Source organism: Mesoplodon densirostris, chromosome 6 (genome assembly GCF_025265405.1).
Source record: "Mesoplodon densirostris isolate mMesDen1 chromosome 6, mMesDen1 primary haplotype, whole genome shotgun sequence".
In the NCBI taxonomy this organism is placed as follows: Eukaryota; Metazoa; Chordata; class Mammalia; order Artiodactyla; family Ziphiidae; genus Mesoplodon; species Mesoplodon densirostris.
The window spans coordinates 119,236,742-119,259,845 of record NC_082666.1 but is presented as its reverse complement, the minus strand read 5'-3'; the positions used below and the strand labels follow the sequence as shown (position 1 = coordinate 119,259,845).

Genomic DNA, 23,104 nt, shown 5'->3' with positions numbered 1-23,104 from the left:
TGTCAGAGGCTTCTGCGCTTTTCCTTTTGGTAGAGGCCTGTGGTAACGATGTGAATTTAACCCACTCAACGCAGGCAGCCCGGGGCTCGCTCTGCAGGGGCTTCACCCAAATGAAGGTGCGGTTACTCTCCAACTCCCACTTCCCATCTTCTGCAGACTCTCCCACCCCCCAGATACACATCCTTTCATTCATTATGATCTTTTCCGTGTGGCCCCGGCTCCTAAGGAGCACGTTTTGGTTGCTGGGACGAGGAGGGAGTGGGGTTAGCAATAACTCAGATAAACCCGTGAGACTTAGGGACAGTAGGGGGAGACTTCACAGAGGAAGTGGGACTCTACTTTGGGTTTGAAAAGGTGAGCAAAGGGCAAGAAAGTTTAGACCGAGAGGAGAGGGCCCTGCAGACGGGGTTAAAGGCACGAGGTAGGATGTGGAGGAAGAGTGGCAGCGGCCTAGTTGGGTGGAAGCGTTCTCCTGCACCCAACTCGGCTGGGAGTTTATGACTTGTTTGCTTTGTGACATGTCCCAGACTGCAAGGTATTAAAGGGTGGGGAACTGGTTTCCTGGTAAATAGAAATGATAATGGCCTGTTATATACTTAAACTGAAAAGTGGTTTCATTTCCACTAATTTTCCAGGTGAACTTAATTCAGCCTTGAGGAGGCTTTACTTTCACTGCAGTGTCATCAGTCTTTGGAGGTGTGGTGTGGGTTCTGACGTGGAAGGTACTGCTCTTCCCTTTGCCCACCCTTTCACTACTATCAGACGCTGAAGAGTGGCCCCTCCGAGCTTTACATAAGGCCAAATCCATTGTCCAGTTAATCAGTTTTTATCCTGGGTTTGGTTGTCCTCCAGACCTTGAATCCAGATATGCATGGACTTGCTTAATTTGTTATCCAATAGCAGGGTTAGGAGATTCCGCACTTGTCACTCTTCATTCTTTTGTAACCCGATAATGGGATGGTTTGGGCCATACAGGCGATGCTGTTACACTTAACATTTATTATGAGTTGTCTGTCTTATGATTGTCAAGCAGAATTTAAAGTATAACTGTGTACGGTGCTTGTATAAGTATTGTTCACTACACTGTTTTGGAATCAGTTTGTACTGTTGAGGGATCTTACACAGAACAGTGGCAATGAATTTGCCTTGCAAATGATGTTTTTTGCTTTTCTGTTTAGTTTCCTTTTCTGTTGCTGACCCTCAAAAAGATATCTGGCTTATAGTGGATGCTGATGAATGAACAGACAGCAGCAGTCAGGCAGCCCTGAGAACCATAAGGGTTTTCTGAGGAAGGGGGCATATTCCAAGCTTGATGTCATCCTCCATTCTGATCATTTGATGTCCCACTGTCTGGCAGCTGATTTGTTTAGTGACCCATTGACCTGAAATACACAAAAGTGGCTGACCAGTGAATTCCAGGGTATCTAAGAAACCCAAAATAGATGTGATGGACCCAGGAGACACGCTACGGAGGCAAGAATCCTCTTAGACATTATTTACCACCTAATTGGTTGTTGTATTAATTATGGCTGGTGAGTACATTTTTATCCATTCAAATTTACTTTAAAAATATTTAAAGAACTAGGACTTTAAAATAGTTACAGTCATTTACATTTTTCCAGGCCCTGTTAATCAGTTACGGCTTTTGCAGTTTCCCTGTAATTATCTCTGCTTTCCTTTTCTGCTTTGGCACTTGGGGAGCTTCACATGGCAACTTAACATTTGTAGATCTAGCTAAAAATCTTGGGTGGAGGGAGGGTTGGCTGGTGGTAGATAGGATATAGAGAGGTGTTTTGGCTCTCTAGTTAATTCATCTTACCCCATGACCATGGATATTTTGAAAAGTGGTCTGTTTTTCAACTTGGTTGAAACTTCATAAGGTATTAGAATATTTTTCCACTTGCGGGGAAGAAAACAAGTTCTGAAGAATAAGTTTGTGTTTGCAGAATACAAAACTATTATTTCTTAGTAGGTTGTCATTTGTCATTAGAAAAATTATACTTGGCTGAAAGTCCTTGCTTCTTGAAATCTAAAAACCTAAAATTTGATCCTTCATCCTTTGTTTGATTTATACTTTAGTGGGAATAAATAACCCTATTTGTTGGCAGAGCCAGCAAACCAATATGTACATACATACATAATACAGTTTAATAATCTGCAGTCAAGACTTTAGGTGTTTTGTCAATGTACACTTTGTGTCTGGAAACACTGTCAAAAGACACTTGACTTGATGCCCAGGATAGCCTAGAAAGTAATAAACTCATGCTTCAACTGACTAAAACCTCCACAAGATTTCTTGAGGAAACCAAAGTTTAAAGATAACTGGCTTTCACACTTACTAGGTTGAGTCATGTGAAATTGCTGGTAACTGATCAGAAAGAAAGGCTATTTTCTGGGTAACCCTCTTATAACTGTCAATTAAGAAAGGAGCAGCTTCACTGTTTCAAAAGTTTGATGTGGTTGGGGAAGATTTTACCTATGGCAGTTAGTCATGACTGGACTGTGCTTAGGGCTGCACTGAAGAGACACCATCTCTGGTGAGTTTCTTCTGAAATTGTTTTTGTGGAAGGAAAGGGAGGGGTATGGGGTTTTGCTGGTCAATCAGCAGCTCAGGATAGTTGAGGGAGAGGGTTTCTTTAAGTACCCGTGAGAAAGTTATTTTTTTGTCTTATTTACTGCAGAGTTAGAATTCCAGGTCACTGGAACATGTGACTGGTGTGTTGTACATATTAATGCAGGCTGACCATTTTCTATTAGGTTTAGAGATAGACTTGGCTAAGATGAATCAATTCTATTTGCCTTCCAGCTATTAGAATACATTTCTGGGGGGGGGGCTGTGAAATAACTTTGGGCCAGAGACCGAAACAGCAGACAAAGGTAGCAGTATGTCTAGTGGACAAGAGTGGCTCTCTGGATAGAGTCTGTGATTATTGATTACAACTCTGCATTAAGGTACAGGTAGGTATCGCAGAACCTTAATACTTTTCAATGTTCCTGGCAACTAAATTCTTTAACACCTAGGTACTACATAGCATGGGGGATGAGAAACAGTGCCTGTTCATGGTAGTGTTCTTCATTTGACAGTTCTGGCTCATGAGGTCTGCCAAGTATTTTAGGGGATAACACTTATCCTTGAACTTGTCAGGTTCTAATGAGTGAAACCCAGCCCACATTAAGGAGCATAGGTCAGAACATTAACTAAACTGGGATTTCTGCAATTATCACTTCTTTCTTGGTTACCACCTGGAAGCTCGTAAAGTGGCTTCACTTTTATAACTGTGGACCCAGCGTATTTTTTATATACAGATATATATCAACTAAACGAATCCTATTTTTAAACGACATTGAGTCAGACTTAGTCCAATGAGAAGCTAATTTCACAAGGTTGAGGGGTGCCTGTCACCCACTGGCTTTTAGGAATGCATGTTTCAAACATCTTCATGAGTTCAGAGTGAGACATGTCCCTGCAGACACACTAGACTTGATTGCTGAAACCAGGTCAGTAGAAACCATTGAAGTTTATTGGCGGTCACAATGCTTACACTGTATGCAGCAAACACCCTTACAAGTCTATCCGCAACCTGATCACGCAAGAAAGGATTCACCACACAGTCGCCAGAGGAGAAGGAAAAAAAAAATTAACAGGCTTGTTTCTGGGGTAGAGGAGAGAAATAAAAAAAAAACCTAATTGATGAGTGTCCCATGGGCAAGAGCTGAACTAGAGATGCGTACAACTAGCAGCAACAATTGTGGAAAAAGTACAAGGCAAATAGCTTTCTCCATTAATTTTCCTCCGTAGGTTAATTTTTTTAATATTCAAAACATTTATTATGGTTTTCATTTTATAAAAATGTATATTTTTAAAGGGGTGGGAAAATGTTAAATACTTCATGCTAGGTAGACCTTGTTATTAAGAACCCCTCCGCTGTAGTAACTTCCTCCAGTTCATACATTCACGAGTGCAGGGTACATATATAAATATCCACACGCACACATCCACACACACTGCCTCGAGGGCTGGGGAAGACTAAAAGTTGTTGGCCACACACGACTGGGCCTCTGGTGGACTCATCCAAATTGCTCAACAGGAGAGCAACTGGCTCAACTCCTTCTCTCTGGTCTCCACTTCTGCAGAGACCAAGAACCCTAAATCATAGAGTTACATCTGGCTTTTAAAAGCAAGAGGCGTATGTCTGAGGATGGGGATAAGCAAAGTGGGAAAGAGGATGAAGCTAAGAACACCAAACACTTTTAGCTGGAGTTGTCTGTCACCGCAAGAGGCCAAGGGACCTAGGGCAGCATCTAGGCTGAAGGGGGAGGGATGGTGCTCCGCATGGCTTCGAGTTCCTAATAACAAGGGTGATACAGTAACAGGAAGTGATAATTTGGGGGGCAAGGAAAGGGTAATAAGAAAAAATATACATTTGGAATTTTTACTTTTTTTTTCTTTTTTTTTTTTTTGCCTCTCTACACTGTGTCACTAAATATATCTCTGCACGTTCACACATCCTCGTCCAGTAAAGCTTCAGGCCACCAGAATACACATTTTTTCCTCACTCGCATACATAACCCCTCACATCAGCATTGGTGCACTAGACTCTGTAAAAATTTTTCAGTCACACTTTGTTTTTAAACTTGAGTCAATATAAACCTTGTTCAAAATGTTATGAAAAAATGTACATGTTTATACAAGGCAGGTTGTGACAGGACACTGGGGTTCTTTCCCCGTGGGCGGCCCCAGGAGGAGGGGACTGGAGTCTCACACATTTGTGTCTCTATCTCCTCCCACCACCCTTCCCACCCAATCCCCCAGGAACCAGCAGCGCCCTGCCCCCCTAGTGAGTGCACTCACACCCCTATTCCCTGGGGAAGAAGCTAGTTGACCTTTGCCATTTTCCCCACACCCCTGGAGGAGGGGGCCAGGATCAGCCAGGCCCTCTCCGTTGTAATTGTTCGCCCCTCTGGGCCAGACCAAAGGGACGCTGCTCTGTACAGGTAGAGTCCAAGAAGGTGTCAGCTCATCATATCATTGCTATTCACGCCGTAAGTGGAATTCTTCATTGAGTCGTTGACTTCTCGACGGAATGCTGACAGATTCTGGGTGAACCTACAGAGAGGATGCATGTAGGTTGGGGGAGCAGGGTGGAAGGGAAAGATCTTTGCCTAAAATGTTTCTAGCAGACAAGTAAGTGGCTACTGAGAGGCAGAACGTATGAATCGGTTCTGTTTCTAAGGTCAGTTAATCTCAGTCTTAAGACTTTAAGGGAAAGTTGGGCTAGTTTTGCACCCCTTTCTACCTGACAACTTCATGGCAGGCCTCGAGATCTGGTCAAATCTGGGGCTCTGAGGATCACCTTGGGTTCATGGCAGCACAAAAGGAATCTCACTGACAGAGACGGGAAGTAACCCTCACGAAGTGAGGGCTGGGAGAGGATGAAGCTGTCTCATTTCTTAATGCCAAGAGACCTGTGCTGTCCAGTATGGCAGCCATTAGCCACACGTGGCTGTAGACCACTTGAACTGTGCTCAGTGCACCTGAGGAACTGAATCCAATTAAAAGAAATGTAAAATTCAGTTCCCCAATCGCACCTTAATTAAATTGCCATATTTCAAATTAATTAAAATGAAAGAAAATTTAAATATCAATTTAGAAAAACCTGATGTTCAATTCAGTTATTGGACAACTTCTAAGTATGTTTGGAACAACTTGAGTATGGGAATCTAATTGCAACTGTAAGTTTTATGAAATCTAAATACAAATCAAGTATTTGCGATGAAAATGTAGCATATGAATTGAGATGCCCTGTTAAGTGTAAAATACACAGGATCTTGAAGACTTAGTACAATAAAAAGAATCTTAAAATTCTCAATTTAAAAATATTGATTACACATGGACATGATATTATTTTGGATACATGGGTTAAATAAAATATATTAAAATGAATGCTGTCTGTTTCTTTTTTACCCTTTTTAGTTGTGGCAACTAGAAAATTTAAAATTACTTTTCTGTTGGGCAGCACTGCTTTAGACGGGCTCTAAAAGACTTAAGGAGTCTCCCTCAGTTCAGTGACTTGAAAAGTAACACTTGCCTAGGGCTTCTTGCCAGAGCCTTCTACACTCACCTGTCTCTGTTTTTCGTTAGAAGATTTCGCTCAATGCCTTCCATCAGGTTTTCGAAACACAGATGCATAGCCTGCTGCTTCTCTGGTGGCTGGCTGTTCACGATACTGTTCCTTAGGTCAGAAAAATACTGTAGGGCAAAGTGGGGGGGGGCAGTAAGGAGAGAAGATGGGGAAAGGCTGACTAGCCCTCCATCATCTGCAGAATGGAAGGAGTGTTCTCCTCCAAGAAATGGAATATCTATTAAAATTGGATACTTGTTTTTTTTTTTTTAAAGTTCAAGCAAGCACCTGTAGGATAATAATCTTTATCTTACTTAAAAACCTAGAATTTTAAATTTGTAAATGCTATGAGGGTCATCTGATCCAGATTCTTCTTTTATAGGAATCTCTAGACTTATTTATGTCTGTTTATGGCAGAGCTGGAACTAGAACTTAGGCCTCAGGTGCTGTGACCTCTAGGTATCTTCTCTCCTGGTCACACCTCCTCGTCCTTTCCCTTTTGTCTGAACTGCCACAGGTGCTGACTTCTAACCGTTAAGCGATTATACGCTGTTCAGAGCATGAATAGGCCATGCTCAGAAAATGGGCCCTTTCCCTCTTTCACCACTGTGGGGTGCCCTGGACACCAGGAAGCTGTTCTCTCACCTTTTCGTTAAGCAGTATCAAGCCGAGCAGGGGTCGGGACATAGACCACTGGTTCCTGCAGTCCTCGAAGATGATGATGTTCAGCACCGTGGACAGCATCTGGAAATGGAGAGTCGGAGGCGGTGAGCTAGTGTTTGGCTGCTCGAGGGGAATCACAGATTCCAGACAGAGGCGCTTATTAGCTTGAAGGCCTTTTCTGTCTAGAGTAAACCAGACGAATATTTCGTGAAGCTTCATTTAAATCTTCTATTACAAGGTAAGTTTTGTTTCTAAGATATTTCCTTTCTTGTTCTTTAAATTGGTTTGAAAATTCAATTAAAAATGGGCCTTTCCAGTTAACCCAGAGTTCTGTGGGTAATGGGATGGGTCAAGTAAATGATTAGAATAGGCAAAATCACCTTGCACTATAGCTCCTGGGATCTTTTCTCAGAAGAGAGAGCTTTACAGCATTTTGGGGATGTTCACTACTCCTTTAGAGAACAACGTAGACAAAGATGAGATTGGTTAAAATATTACTGCCTAAAAGTCTGCTTCCAGGGCCTCCCTGGTGGCGCAAGTGGTTGAGAGTCCGCCTGCCGATGCAGGGGATGCGGGTTCGTGCCCCGGTCTGGGAGGATCCCATATGCCGCGGAGCGGCTGGGCCTGTGAGCCATGGCCGCTGGGCCTGCGCGTCCGGAGCCTGTGCTCCGCAACGGGAGAGGCCACAGCAGTGAGAGGCCCACATACCGCAAAAAGAAAAAAAAAAAAAAAAAAAGTCTGCTTCCATTGATTCTTTTTCCTTATGTATTTTTTAAAATTTTATTTATTTATTTTTGGCTGCGTTGGGTCTTCGTTGCTGTGTGTGGGCTTTCTCTAGTTGCAGTGAGCGGGGGCTACTCTTTGTTGCAGTGGCGGGCTTCTCATTGCAATGGCTTCTCTTGTTTTGGAGCACGGGCTGTAGGCGCACGGGCTTCAGTAGTTGTGGCTCATGGGCTTCAGTAGCTGTGGCTCGCGGGCTCTAGAGTGCAGGCTCAGTAGTTGTGGCGCACGGGCTTAGTTGCTCCGCAGCATGTGGGATCCTCCTGGACCAGGGCTCGAACCCGTGTCCCCTGCGTTGGCAGGCGGATTCTTAATCACTGCACCACCAGGGAAGCCCTCCTTATGTATTTTTATCTGGTATATTCCTGCAAATCTTATTTTTGAAAAGATGTTGTATACAAATAAAATAATGGTAAGCATATGGTTTGATCTCCATGTGGTCAGTTATCTCTTTTTGTCCTGCACTCTTTTTTTTTTGCCCCGGTACGCGGGCCTCTCACTGCTGTGGCCTCACCCGTTGCGCAGCACAGGCTCCGGACGCGCAGGCTCAGCGGCCATGGCTCACGGGCCCAGCTGCTCCGCGGCACGTGGGATCCTCCCGGACCGGGGCACAAACCCACGTCCCCTGCATCGGCAGGCAGACTCTCAACCACTGTGCCACCAGGGAAGCCCCTCTTTTTTTTTTTTTTTTAAATTGAAAGCAAAGGTGGTACAATCGCCACGAGGATTGCGGGGATCTTAGTTCCCCAACCAGGGAACGAGCCCACGCCCTTGGCAGTTAAAGCTTGGACTCCTAACCACTGGACCGCCAGGGAATTCCCTGTCCTGCACTCTTGTTTCTGTTTTGCAAGTGGCAGTACAAGTTTTACAGCTGGATACTGCTAACTCAGGCTCCATTTACAGCAATGGATGAGCAAAGTCACTGTCACGGGAGGACAGTGCTCATGGGACAGGCCCAAGGCATGGGGGTTAGTGTGACACTCGGAGAAGAATTCAGAATTTGATTTTTTCAGATTTTCTATATCCATATCCAATGATTACTCAGGTAACTGAAAATCCACTGCAATTTTAAGGTGTAAAATTCACCTTGGCAGCATGAACCAGGTGAGATGTTAGTCAGACTCTTCATCTTGCTTGGCCTCTCCTCTCTCACAGAGAGGTCCTCCCACCGTGGGACCCCCACACTGCCTCCTAGCCCTCATGCTCCTTACCTGCTGGATCATCTCTGGATGCTGCTGCATGATATGCAGAAAGCGGTCACTCTCCTGGTTCAGGGGCGTCGTCCTCTTCTTGGTGCTACGTGAAAGCTGCTTGAAGAGGTATGTCACAATGTGGTCCAGGCAGGAGCAGCAGCCTGTGCATACCATGGTGTCTGGAAGAAAGACGGGCAGGGGTGGAATAGAGCAGGGATACTGAGCTGCTTATGGTGACTTGGGTGAACATGAGTTGCCCTTAGCTGAGATCCCACAGAGGGCCCCAGTCAGAACTGTGGTCAGTGCAGCCAAGACCACGGCTTGGGATGCTGCCTATTAACCTCTCACCCTCATCATACAGCAAGGTCCAATTCTGAGTCTGAAAATAAGCCTGTCATAATAGATAATAATATAAACAATATTGAAATTATTGACCCAATATGATGTGGATTTATGTCTTCTGCTTCATAAAAAATATCAAATAGCTTACAATATAGCAAGTACTTTTATTGTGCCAGACATTGTGCTAAGGACTTTATAGGTTATCATCTCTATTTTATCCTCTTGAGAACTCCAGGAGGTAGGTGTTCCATTTTACCAATGAGTAAACTGAAGTTTGGAGAGGTTATGTGACTTGCCTCAAGGTCACACTGCTAGTCACTGGAAGAGCTGTGATTAGAATCCAAGTCTGAGGTGTGAGCCTACACTCTGAGTTACCTGGGTGATTGTCACTAAACCCAGCTTCATACAGCCTATCAACACCTACAGTTTGTTAGAGTGGGGCGCTGTAATATTTGTTTATCTATAGCATCTCCGGGGGAGTGTGTGGTGGGAAGCTGCAGACCTGTCTGTTCATGTTATTAAGGGGACACGGCAGCACAGCCTGCAGACAGAGCTGACTAGGTGAGGCACAGGCCACAGGACTAAAATAGTAAAGCATGCCGCTTCCGTTCATGCAGAGGTCCCTCTGTTTTCAAGAAGCTAAAAAACAGCCTTCCAAAGCAGGGTCTGATACCCTGGCTGGACTGTTCTAGATACGGCTACGCCCCCTGCTGGAGGTAAGTGCGTATCAAAGAAGTGGCCCAGAGCAGAGGTGTGGCTAACTCACCACAGTAGACAATCCAAAAGTCATTCTCTGTGCATTTGCAATATGTCGTGATTATTTTGCAGTTGACTTCATCTTCCTATTTATGTTTTGCTCAGCCTAAGATAAAAAGGTACTGTATTCTCTGAACACATACACACTGACTAAGACTGCTGGAACGCAGCTTGGTAACAAAATGGTTGACAAGAACCAGGTAGAATCGGATGAAAAAACTTACGGAGCTAGCTGTGTAAAACCTTCCACTGCCCTAAGGATAGAACCCAAACGTACTGATATGGCTTAAGGGCAGCCTTTGTGATCTCCAGATTTGCCCCTGCTTCTCTCCCTCCAGCTTCACTTCATTCCTCCTCTTCTCTTCACAAGTGTGCCAGCCATCTGGATTTCCTGGGTTTTTTTTTGCCAACAGGTGCTAGTGCTCGCTGTTCCTGCTGCTAGGAAGCTTCTTCCTCCACTAATCTGATAATGCCGGTTCGGCTGTTAGGTTTACGCTTTGAATGCCAGCTCTTTCAGCCAGCCTTGCAGGACCCTACCTCCTCAAAGCCGGGAGTTTAGGTATTCTTCCTGAGCCCTCCCACAGCACTCCGTACTTAGCCTACTGCTGTGTGTACGTAAGTGAAGGTGGTAAACAGGCAGTTGTCTGTTTCATCTACCAGATAAGAAGCTCCTAAAGGACAAGGACTGATGACTGTACCCTTAGTGCCAACCATAGTGCCTGGTCCGTAGGAGGGCATCACTAAGTATTTGCTGCGTGAGAACGTACCCATGAATTATACACTCTGTTGTTAGGGTGCGCTCCCCAAAGCAGTAATCCTTTTGGATGCTGGGGCAAGACTCTCCCTTCTGTTTAGTTAAGTGGTAAAAACCAACCAACCAACTCACCCGCCCACCCACCCGGGTGCTTACCAAGTGCAGTAAGTCCTTCAGAAATGGAAGAGAGAATATACATGATGACATGAGGTTCCAGGCTTGCAATAAAGTTCATGTGGTCCTGGGTCAGGACTTCCAGTAGTGAATAGTAAGACTGGCTGAGCTTGGGGTAATCCTGTGGGAGAAGGAGGATGAAAATCAGCTTAGCTGCTGTGTACCTTAGCACGTGTGGAGCAAGATCTTCAATAAAATAGCTTAGCTCCCTTCAGACGGGAAGACAGAAGACCTAGGTGGAGCCAGCTTCAGAGAAACATTCAATCATGGTCTCAGCAGGAAAAAAAAAAAAAAAGACTGACATGATGTAGGGCTCAGACCCTGTCAACAAAGCTTAGGGCTTACCAGGAGGTCGCTGTGGGGAATAGAGAGAAGCAGCTTGATGAAGGTCTGTAGAGCATTGTCCAGGGCATCATCCCCATAGAGACGGAAGACTCCAAAATTGACGTAACTCCCACTGAGAGCGGCCTTCAGCATGGAGAAGCAGATGGAGATGCCCTTGAGCTTCAGTGCGTAGACCTGATCCTTCGGGACCTCTCCTAGTGTCAGGATGCGATTGCCTGAGTAGACAAGACACATATTTACTCAATCATGTGGTAACTGACAGTTCACACACCGCCTCAAATCCTCTTGGCACCAGCTGGCGCTGTGACACGAGCGTATGAGACCCATGCTGCAGAGTGTGGTGACTGAGCTGGAACTCACTTCCAGGGTTCTGCTCCTCGTAAGCACTTACCATACATTGTTATCATCTTGCTGGTTTCTCTGAAGAGTAAGATGCCGTTGGGGGAAGAGACATCAAACTGGAGTCGCTGGGATCTGAGCAGAGAACACAGAGGAGACAAAGTCGGAGGTATGTTGCTGGAAGACTAGGCTACTTCAGGCTCTCCCCTGAGTACGTTAGGTGATACTTTTTGCACGAAGACATGCAGATTACTTATCCTAATGTGAAATAACCAAGTTAACCCAAGATAACCAGTGACGTAGCTTGTATCTTGAAGACCAACATACTAGATTCAAGTTCTGCTGCTCAAACTGAAAACATTTAAAAGAAACAAAGAATATGAGGCAGTAGATAAAATTATTCTCTTAAAATTCTCAATTTGCTTGAAGTTTAGCTTTTATCGCAGTCACTTCTTGGTCGTACTAACTCACAGCCCTTCAGACTTTAATCTACATTCACCTTTACGGCTTCAGTAGCAACTGAAGGAGGGGTATGGGCATCGCGTCCACTTTAGAAGAGGAAAAGCTGTAAAGGGACTGAGAATGTTACAAGGGGAGTGAGGTCAGGAGGGCAAACAATGTCAACAACCGGAGTTTTGGGTTCCTGACTGTACCCTAGACCAGAGCTCCTCCTCCTTGGTGTGTTCTACTGCTTAAGGAGCGTCACGGACCTCGTGGCTGGTAAGGTCTCAAACCCAGAAGTCCTCTTGATTCTTTCTTCCTCCCTTCCCTACACAGAATCCATCAAGAGCCAGCTCTACGATATGCCCTGAACCCACCCGTCTCCTGTGTGGTCCTTCTGCTTCCACTCTTGCCCCTGTAGTCTCATTCTCCACGTGTAGCTAGAATGACACCTTTTACTAACGTCATGATATCGTTTTAATTCCTGCTTAGTATACTCCGGTAGCTTCCCGTGTCATGAGAGTACACGCCGTTCTTCACCACTGCTGGACTGAGTCCCCACACGATCTGCCTGACTCGTCACCTACCTTGGCCTCCCCTCCTCCACCAGGCTCAGCCAGTGGCATTCTGCTGTCTCAAGTCCCAACAAGCTCATCGCATCTTGGGACCTCTGCAGTTGTTTTCTGTTTAGAATGCGTTTCCCCCTTATCCTTGCAGGGATACCAGAATCTTTCTGCTCATTCATATTACCTTCTCTGAGAGGCCTTCTCTCCTTCCAATTCCCCTCTGTTTTATTACCTTATTTAACTTTTTTCATAGCACGTACCACTGTCTGAAATTATCTTCCACACTTTTTTTTTTTTTTACTGTCTGTCATCCCCCCAGAATGCAACATCTAAGTGGGCAGAGGTTTTGTCTGGCACAATCGATATGAAAGTGCCTAAGTGGCAAAGAGTAGATGTTCTTAAATGTCTATTTTATAAATGAATAAGTCTTAACTATAAGCCTCATGGGAGGCTATAGCTTCTATGAATATTACCCACTTCTTCACTAAGACAGTTTTAAAAATTATTAATTCTCAGGGTGCCTTAAGAGGCAGATACAGACCGGAAATTCTAGTGAAGTCAAGGTGCTAGAATTTTCTTTCCTTTCCATCCCTAAGTTGCTGGGCAAATCTAAAATGTGGTATTTTGGAAATCTTTCTCACTTTCAAGATAAAGCTTTACCAGTCCAGCTGTAATCTGCCTAACAAATCCCTTTCTGCAGAAAGAGTTCTGACACGTCTGCCTCCCTCTCAGTAGTCTCTAGGAAATGTGAACTGTGGAATGTGATGGACGTGGCACCATCACTAAATGTTAACTTTTATACACGTGGGCAGGGAAATCAGAATTTTGGTTGCCAAATTCACTTCTCTTAAGAGCGGCTGTCTTGAGACTCTTTTTAAAGTGACTTATTTCCTGCATGCAGCTATGGCTTTGTGTGGTTGGGGACACCCTTCTTTCAAACAAATAAAAACATACACTGTAATCTTCTAGAGGTTTTCAAATTTTGATAGCAGTGAATCTTAATATCTTCCACAATCTGCTGTAAACACTAGATAAAGCAAATTATCTTAGGGATCTCTCAGATAAAAGGGCAGCTGTACCCTTTGAAAATCTCCCTGCTTACCTATTATGAACCAATTCAGCCATTAGCTTGAGCACAGGTGTGGTACAGGCTGGATCATGGTACCATAGCTCAATTGCCCGCTGGAGAATTGGCATGTAGGATGGGTAGCTGTAAATGAAAAGCTAAGGAAGAATTCTGAATCCAGAAAGGTACAGAATTTAAAATAATTTCTCAGCACCGGTCAAGCACAAACTGCCAAATTATAGTTCTCTAATTTCCTGTCTCTTGCTTGCTAATCTTAAGAGTCTTTCTAACCAGAAGATGCTAAAGTGATTGTGTGTCCTTTAACTTGTAATAGGCATCTAACGACACATTGTAATTTACATAATGCCTTTCTTCTGAGGAGCACAATATATTTCATATTGTTCTATCCTCTTACCACTTCTGTAATGTGACAGGGAAGCAGCTAGTTCCTTTACATAACTATCTGAGAAACAGAGGCACTTAGATTTGAAGTGATTTGTTCAAGGTTATGAAGTTAGTAAGGTCAGACTTTCTAATTCCTAGTACAGCTATCTTTTTTTAGTAGATTGAAATGTCTCTCTTTTCTAAGTGTAGCAAAATTCACATACAACAATTCCACAGGCATTTATATAACTGGGACCCAAAAGAGAAACTGAGAAGCCACCTCACTCATTTCCCAATCTCAGTGACCAAAGCAGGCGGCATCATATTATTGGACCACTGGGGGATGACAGCTTACAAGACATATGGCAGGCCTTCTGGGTAACTCTTCACCTTTTTTTGCCTCACAACTCCTTCCCCCCACCTTCCCTGATGACTTCATCACCCATTCACACTCCAGTCAAGGCTTGCTGTGGTACGCTCCTAGTTTGAGTTAGGATACATCCATTCAAACAGCATCATGAAGCTGGTCTTGGCATTGAAGGCGAAAGCTATCCCTCTCAGGTCTCTTACTAGGCCAACTAGAGTTCGCTGTAGTAGAAGGCAAAAATATGTTAAGATACAAGAAAAACCAAACCTATAACCACCTGATGGGGATTTCACATATCTGTAATCAAATTCTTCCTCCCATCATTCAACAAATATACTCCTTCCCAAATATTCTCAATCGATCTCTTCCATACTAGAATGGAATCTTTTCACTTGGAAAATTAGTTTTGGAAGCTTTTTATACCAAGAGAAAGGGATGGTTCCTGGCCCATCATGGCAAAAATAGAGGCTGATGAAATTTTAAGACATTAATGTGATAAATCATATGTAAAAAGTAGAAAAGCAAAAAAGCTTATTCAAGAAGAGGTAGGGGGAAAAAAGGCAAAAAAGTACATACAAGAAGAGGGAGAAGAAGCATATTCCTAAAGGTCTGGTCCACATCTAACTACAAAGGTGCCAGTGCCACAGGAATGCAAATGCAGACTCCGCCAGAAGCAAGACAAGAGTCTACAGGCATCTGCCCTTTGGTTGGGGGGTCTGGAAATTAGACTGATGTGCTGGACCTTGGACCTATAAAGTACTAATACTATACTTTTAGAGAAAAAGAGTGAGACCCAATGAGGTTAAATAATTTGCCCATAGTTGTGCTGGCAGGTAGCAAGAGGGCCAGGATTAGGACTTACAACACCAAGACTCCAAATCCAGTGCTCTCTTTCTCAGTAGAACTTTTACTAGTGGGCTCTGAACAGCAATATAACCGCTTTCAAAAGCTAACAATCATCAGTAGGCACAGTTGGGTATCCTGACTCATTTATCAAAAATGTCTGTACTTCTGCTAACAGTCTGCTTTAAGCAAACAGTTCTATTCCTGAACAGATAACATAAGCTCAATTTTAAGTCTAAGACATGGGCAATCTAAAAGACTTGTTATATGAGGCATGACAAAGATATGGCGATGGTTGTAGTTCATGGCCAAGGTGGTTCTTTCATTAATTTTACTTGTTTTTTGATGGGGGAAAGGGCTGATGTTCACTGATATCCCTCACTTATCCTTGACAGTGGTTGATACTCTATCCTGTTATTGATCTGTTCCACATTAACCTCAGCTTGGAATGGTACCCATCTCGGACCCCAGAACGCTGGAGTAAAGAGGAGAGAGTTGGGCAAATGGTGTTGCTCTCTGACTTACCTGCTAATCTGGAGAGAGAAAACTAAGAGGCTTTCGAAAGATGAAAAAGGAGAATTTTAGAGTGTCAGGTAAAGTCTGGCACTTTGGGGGGCAATACCCCTGGGCTATTTGGTGGGTCTAAAATTCAGTATCAGGGTCATTATGAACACTGCAAAAAAGTCCTACAAATATTAATAGTCTAGTGTTTTCTGGTTTGGGTACAGAGATCTATAGGTAAAGAGAGCAGGTGTGCATGAAGTAAAAAGATGAGGAAAGCAAAAAACCAAGAAATGACCATTCTGACAGCCAGAAATTAATAACTAAAGGTAACTTTAAAATTCCATTTGGATGGAAATTCACAAACCCTTCTAAATGACTCATGGGTCAAAGAAGACTTGTGGATTCTGGAGACCTGTTCCACAACAATATGAATATACTTAATGCTACTAAACCATTCACTTAAAAATGGCTAAGACAGTAAGTTTTATGTGTTTTTTATGCCAATTAAAAAAACCAAAACCAAAACCAAAACACACTTGTGGAATAATATACCTAGAGGGATATTTATAGCTTTAAATGATTACATCAGGAAAGAAGGGCTGGAAAGTTAAGAAGTTACAACCACAGAATAACACCAAGGAAGAAGCATGAAGATAGAGATGAAGAGTAGAAATGAATGAAATACAAAGCACAGATAAAACGGAGCGAAAACAAAGCAAAAAGTGACAAATCTCTGGCAAGACATCTAGAAAAAAGAGAGAAAGCACTAATAAGCAGTACTGAAAATGAAAAGGGGGCATAACTAAATATACAACAGAGATTAAAAAGGCAATGAGAAAACATATAAAATAACTTGATGCTAATACATTTAAAAACTTAGATAAAAAATCCTAAGGGCTGTTTAAGAACACACTTTAACATAAAAATAGAGTTTATAAACTTACACTGGTTCTATTTCAAAATCCTTGAAGTCCAAGAGATTGCGTAAAAAGCTAAATTAGTGGAAAGTTTACGGAGAAGCACTATTTTCTGCAGTGCCACCCAATCTGGTCTCTCTCAGGGACTGCCCTCAACCCGAAGCTGTTCAATCAGTGGGGGAAGGACTCACCTTTGCCTCTTGCTCGTTGAAACTATTAGTACTAAACATCTGGGCCACAGCCTCAAATGCTGCTGTGAGCGGCAGCATGAACTGCTCATACTGATCTTCATCTTCTCCTGCAAGGAAAACAACCCGGGGTGTGACCCCAGTACAAAAAAATGCAAGGCTGTGTATGCATGGAAAATAAGATGGTATGACAGATGCGCAGACCCAAGGATAATTCAGAGGGTGTCCCTTGATAATCCCGATAGGTACTAGTAGCAATTTCAGAATAAAATGTATGTATAGAAATAATTTTTAAACTAGAAAAATCGTCATGGCAGAAATCACCTAGTCCAGGGATGCCCCAATTTTTTCAACACTAAGATTCAATATCGGAGATTCTGATGTGTACAACGTACTGTGTTGCTTATGTTTCCTTAACTGAGAACTATAGTCAGTTGAGAAAGGACTGAGGCTGGGGTATGAGAACTAGATGAGATTTGAACTTGAATCAGGTGCTTGTGGAGGCCCTTCTTTTTATACCTTTCTTTTTGTTTTTTTAAGTAATCTTTCGTAAATATAGAAGGTTTTATAATGTAATTTTAGTAGGATTAAATTTAAATAGCTAAAAAATTATGATACTATTAAGCTTCAGTTTATAAGTTGAGCCCAAACTGCTAATATCACAACCAGAGCCAGAAAGGCACTTAAGCCCTCCTGGTTCACATGTGCCAGTGAAGTGGGTACTGAGGAGTGCTGGCCGTCTCAGGTGGGTTGCACCTCAATGTGGGAGGAGGGGATTATCTGGCCAACAAGATGCATTTAGGAATTCTCAATTCTCAATTCCCTTATTTCATAGATGAGAATTATGAATAGAATCTTAGAACCGCTGCACATCAAATGAAAACTTCAGGCTTATACTGTTTTTCTCTTCCAGTTACAGGGACCATGATAGCATGATCTGTTCTTGGTGAAATCAGACTGTTATTTCAGATAGTTTTGTTACCGTTGAAACAACAAAAAAACCTCCCCCACATCTAGTTTTCTAGCCTCAAGTGAAAATTTAGAACCATGCCAGATTACTTCACGAGCCTCTAGGATTTATTGCAGTACCTAAATCCACCATGAGGAGACGCCCAAGTGCTGTGTAGAAGGTAGTTCGACACCGCATGTCTGTCAGGTTGGACTGATTGTTAATACCCAAAAATGAAAAGTGCTCGCTCTATTGAAAAAAAGAAAACAAGTTAAAAAGATAAAAACATGGGTCAGAGGTAGAATGCAAGCCAGTAATTTCGAATTACTGAGCCCTTTCAAGCTAATGGCTCTATTATCATTCCTTAAGGGTATAAGGGGTATTAAAATAAAAAAAAAAAAAAAACTCCTGTTATTGTTACCCACAACTAACTTATCTCCGTATGAGTAACAGTCGGTGACTTCACCATAACTCAGGTTATCTGGATCCCAAACAGCAGCTCTCACGACAGTAAGTGTAACCTGGCGGTGTGACAGGAGTCAGGGCACAGCCTTTGACGGCAGCAGTGCCGAGGAGCTCAACTTAAACATCTCCCTTGTTTGCTGAGAGAGTGTGTGTGGCTGGAGAGCAGAACCAGGAAGAGGGGCTCAGCCACTCACCGTGTGATTGTTCAGCATGAACTGTACCGCACTCAGCTTCACTAGTTTCCTTACACTACTGTATGTAAAGACAAAGGAAGAGGGTCAAGGAAAGTGTGATGCAAACTAAGAATCTTTAATGCAGGATGAGCACTTCCTAGGTTAGAGTCCTATGAATTCCATACCCAGCTATCTTATTTTTCTTAACCATCTGAGTATGACACTGCCAAATGGGAAAAACAGGTGTTCTCTTCTAAGCAGCATTTAACTGATCAGTGAGAGAATACCCATACCAAAGTCCTATCTGTAAGAAAAGAGATAAAACCCAGCAGTTTCCCCCAAGAATCATGATATCCTCGAGTAGCTTTTCTCAGTGGGGCTTCTAAGAGAGAATTAAGCCCTAAAGCCCACGTCAGGCATCCACTGTGTGGTGAATTAACCTCTCTCCTATGCATTTAGAATGAGATGAGCTATGTACGATCTTTGGGAGAACTCAGAAAAAAGTCACTCAGATCATTTTTATAGGGTTTACTTCTCTTGCAGATCCCTGGTTGTGAAAGGCCGTCTTAGAGCAATTCAACCTTTATAGCAGACTGAGTCCAAGTCAAGAGGAAGTGTAGTGGCTACTTTGATTGCAAAGTTTATAATCAGGCAGCTTCTGCCTATAAGCTGATAGAAAAATTCAGATGGACTCTAATGCCACCTATGCTAAAACCTTGGCTACAAAGAGTGTGGACCTATCAGACAGACCTGTTGGGTGTTTCTGGATCTTAGAGATAGCCAGGAATAAATCTGTGGTAGACTATTAGCTTGTTAGTTGGCTCATTTTTTAGGGTCTGGAATTATTCCTGGATTCTGTTTGGGTATTGCCTTTGGTTCCTAGGAGAATGGAAGATTCTTAAGTACACATACAGCTAAATTAAAAGAGAAATGGAGGAGGCCATGATTTCTAAGATTGCGGCTCTCCACAGTTCCTGTTTTGCCCAGAAGCCAGCTTAGAAAAGGATATCCAATGGAGAGGTCATTGAGAAGCTGTAGTGTCTTGGAGGTGATTGGTTCACAACGGCCCCAGTACTTCAGGTTGGTGATGCTGGAGGACAAAAAGAAAAAAAAAGCAGGAGATACTTTTGATACGTCTGGTATCTTTGAGAGTTGGGAGAAGAAGAAAATCATCCATCAAGAATCACCACACATCTGCATCACCAATTCACAGACATCACAACCACAAAAAATGGGTATAAAATCTCCGTACTTACATTTGGTTGACTAGAAAAATTATCCTTCAGATAATCTTCACTACTTGGTTCCAAAGCTACACTGGCCCATACCCAGGCCCTTGGAATTCTGGGGCACTCCAGGGCTGATTTCTGCAGCAAGGGTAAGAGATTTCTGCGGCAGTGATAACATGCAGACGTATGCAATTCTGCACCTGCACCATCCACTGTCAGCTGCAGAATTCTAGTAGCCCTTGCTTCTGGATTCTTGGCTGGCAGAGTCCTTTAGACCCCCTTTGCTTTTTTCATCTTAAATGATTAACCAGCTCATGGATACGAGTGTTTAGGATTGGGATGGTTGGAAGGAGGCAGAACGTCACATTGCACACAGCCCTGGGTAATATATTTATGTGGCTCCTAGTGTGTGCTTTGATAAATTGAGCTCCTAAAAAGGGGGAAATGTAAACAAAGGGGCATAACTTAAAAAACAAACAAACAAACAAAAAACCCCAAAAAAGGGCCAATCAGGAGCTCCAACTTTGATGACAATCCAAACAATAGCACTAGATGTTGGAGATTCAAGACTCTCAAAGGGTGTTACGCTTCTTGAGAGGAGTAAAGCCTGTTTTAGAGTGGCGCTCTGCTCCTGGGGGCACACCTCGTGGAAGTCAGTGCCAGAAAGTGAAAGCCCGCTCTGGGCATCCTGGCAGCCGGGTGATCTGGTGAGGAGCTGAGCCCCAATCGCTGGGGAGGAAGGTCTGTTTTGCTAATGCCATGGCAGGGCTTCACCCGGGATTCCAGAAGCTGTAGATGAGATTCCGTGTGAACAAAATGAAATCCTTGCCTGTACAAGCCTGGAATGCTCTGGGGCCGGGCCATATCTCTAAGCACAGCTTGTCACACACTCAAATGCACAGTTTTCTGACGCAAACGATCAATGCTGGAATACCAAGGCACTGGCAGCACAATGCCAAGATCACATTTTACAGTTGCAACAGGATTGCAAGGGACTCTTGCTGATGGCAAGCCAAAACACTTACATTTTTCCTATGAAGACGCTTAGGACCATGGTCTCATCATTCAAGCCCAGAACTTCTGAGAGTCGGCGGTACAGCTGGTGGTGTGTTTAGGGAAGAGAAAGTAACCAGAAAATACGGATTAGAAAAATCATATCCCAGTATTGTTTTCGTCCTCATTCAGGAGGCTAAGATATAAGAAGAAAACGGACAACAATGCTGGGGAAGTCTTTACTGAAGGAATGAGCTAGTTTCTAAGTATTACTAAATACTGGATAGATGCTGTGAGTTATCTTCAGCCCTGAAATTACAAAAAGACTGTCAAAACCTTTTGTTGCTCTGAACATCACCTCATGTACAGAGACTGAGAATTGCCAATTTGGGGGAGACCAACAGATGTTTTGACTGGTCATTTATTAAACACATCAAGTACTAGAAAAATGGACCCAATTCTTTGATGAGTCTCCCCAAATTCTACAGACCAAGAGGAACTATTTGGTTTATCCCGATACATAAAATCTGGAGATTGTATCTAAGCTGCTCTCTGTCATTTCTCTTAATCAGAAATGCCACAACCAGAAGTGAGAACTAAATGGAGCCAACTGAGAGTCTGTTACCTTAGAGGATTTCTGCACCTGGTCCCCAATGTAGATCTTACGAAACTGTTCAAAAAAGCTCAGCATGGCCAATTCTAGTTTCTCGTTACCCGCCTGAGCCAAGCGAGAGTCTGTTAGGTTCATCAGCTGGAGCACCCTAGAGGTGGAAGAGCAATGATTCTCTCAACAGCAGGATATCCTGGTCCCTGCAGAAAACCAACCTCCCCTGAAATAGGCACACGTCCCCTCTCCTCACCCATCCTATTGGAAAGGTATTCTCTGCAGGCTCTAAGCTCCACTGAGGGAACAAAATTCTCCATTTCTGCCCTACAGGAACCTCAGCCGAGGAGTATGAATGACCAGTTACGTGTTTAAAACTTCCAGTCGCCTGAGAGGCAGAACTCATAATTGCTTAAAAATAGTGGGAAAAACACTAGTACCAGGGTAATGGTCATCCTTGAAACTTCTGTGAGACCTTGAGTAAAGCAATTTATTTTCTGAGCCCCACTTTCCTCATTTATAAAATGAGGTCGATTGGACTAAATACCAGTGGCTCTCAATCTTTTTTCTCATGGAGCCATAAAAGGAAAGGATACACATGAAGGACGATGTTCACAGGCAGATAACCCTTCCAGGGACCAAGAACAGATATGCTACCTGTGACTTTATCCCTCTTCCCTGCACCCATCCCCTCAAAAGAAAGCATACTGGAATGCTGGGATGAATAAGAATGATGCGATTACAAGTGAGTCATTTGGCATTTTGATAGTGTGAAAATAGGTAAACTATTTGTGACATCATGAGTGAACTGGACTCATTCATCGTGTTGGAACACTCAAGTTGAGAACCAGTATATGAGACACTGTCTAAATTCAATCTATATTATGACACACAGTATCACAGCAGGCTACAGAATCAGAAAGGTATTGGATTTCATCTTTATTAAATCTTTGATCAACTCTTCAAAAAATGCCAGTGTGATATGCCGTGGAGACTTGAGTCAGGATTAAGGCCCCTAAGGGCAGATGGGCATCTGATAGATAAAGTGGGGGTGGAAAGAGACAAATGGGGATTTTCAGAATAAGAATAAAAATTATGGATTGAAACGTCTGGGGACCAATACATTCTAAGGCATCATGTTAAAATGTGTTTATCCCTAAGGAGAGCATCTGAAAGTTTAGAACCCTTCAGGGTAGCAGTTCTCTGCAAGGTAACAAAACCACTTTCATAAAAATACTAAAACATTATTTGCCCTTTCACTCGCATTCTCACATGAGGGTGCAGTGGGGTTTTCTAGAGGCTATAAGACGTGTGATATCACAACAGACTGAATGCAGAAGCAGAGAGGAGAATCCAGCTGACTTCTACTATGCCAGACATTAAAACAAAGCCGGTTTTCTCATTCACTTCTTCTGAAAAAAGTTATTAAAAACAACATGTTGACATGAAATGGGCTTGTTACGTTTAAACGAATTCATAAATATTTTAAAAACTTCTCAGTTTTATTTTCTAATACGGTAAGTATCGATAGATATAGCTTACATAAACAGAAGCTCTTTGAGGGCCTCCATACTTTTTAAGAAGGTAGAGTCCTGAAGAAAAGGTTTGAGAACCTCTGCAGGCTATTAAACAGTCCTGCCTTTTTATTTCTATGTTAAGTGAAGTTTCAGAAATCACTAGATGCTCATTTATAGGTTTTTAGTAAGATTAGAATCACAGACACAAAGTAACTTGAGATCCTGTACGAGGGAAAGTGTGTGGTCAAGAGATTTGAAAGGCTGTAGAAATTCTGTAATTCCATCTTTGGGGATAGTTGAAGACCCACAGTTTCCTATTAGACTTACCCTGGTAAGGCCAAAGCAGTCCACATTTCATTAACTCTGAGATGCTGCACTTAAACAGAACCAACAGCTACTCTCCACTCTGTATCCAGTATGCTTAATTCTA

At 43.0% G+C, this 23,104-nt stretch overlaps 1 protein-coding gene across 2 annotated transcripts in view; it reads right to left on the bottom strand.

The window, feature by feature from the left end:
• Window positions 1-3,499: 3,499 nt before the first annotated feature.
• Window positions 3,500-23,104, bottom strand: part of XPO7 (exportin 7) — an 86,073-nt gene continuing 66,468 nt past the window's right edge. Inside the window, exons 14-28 of one of the 2 annotated variants that reach the window (XM_060102497.1) lie at window positions 21,179-21,314; window positions 20,586-20,659; window positions 19,341-19,421; window positions 18,353-18,416; window positions 17,834-17,942; window positions 16,748-16,854; window positions 14,425-14,513; window positions 13,578-13,685; window positions 11,521-11,603; window positions 11,130-11,344; window positions 10,767-10,905; window positions 8,777-8,937; window positions 6,768-6,866; window positions 6,123-6,250; window positions 3,500-5,107 (exon numbers count right to left, since the gene is read on the bottom strand). In XM_060102497.1, the coding sequence (XP_059958480.1) occupies window positions 5,014-5,107; window positions 6,123-6,250; window positions 6,768-6,866; window positions 8,777-8,937; window positions 10,767-10,905; window positions 11,130-11,344; window positions 11,521-11,603; window positions 13,578-13,685; window positions 14,425-14,513; window positions 16,748-16,854; window positions 17,834-17,942; window positions 18,353-18,416; window positions 19,341-19,421; window positions 20,586-20,659; window positions 21,179-21,314 (1,687 nt within the window). In that variant the 3' untranslated portion in view covers window positions 3,500-5,013. The remainder of the gene's footprint in view (window positions 5,108-6,122; window positions 6,251-6,767; window positions 6,867-8,776; window positions 8,938-10,766; window positions 10,906-11,129; window positions 11,345-11,520; window positions 11,604-13,577; window positions 13,686-14,424; window positions 14,514-16,747; window positions 16,855-17,833; window positions 17,943-18,352; window positions 18,417-19,340; window positions 19,422-20,585; window positions 20,660-21,178; window positions 21,315-23,104) is intronic. The other variant, XM_060102498.1, reaches the window with a different exon arrangement.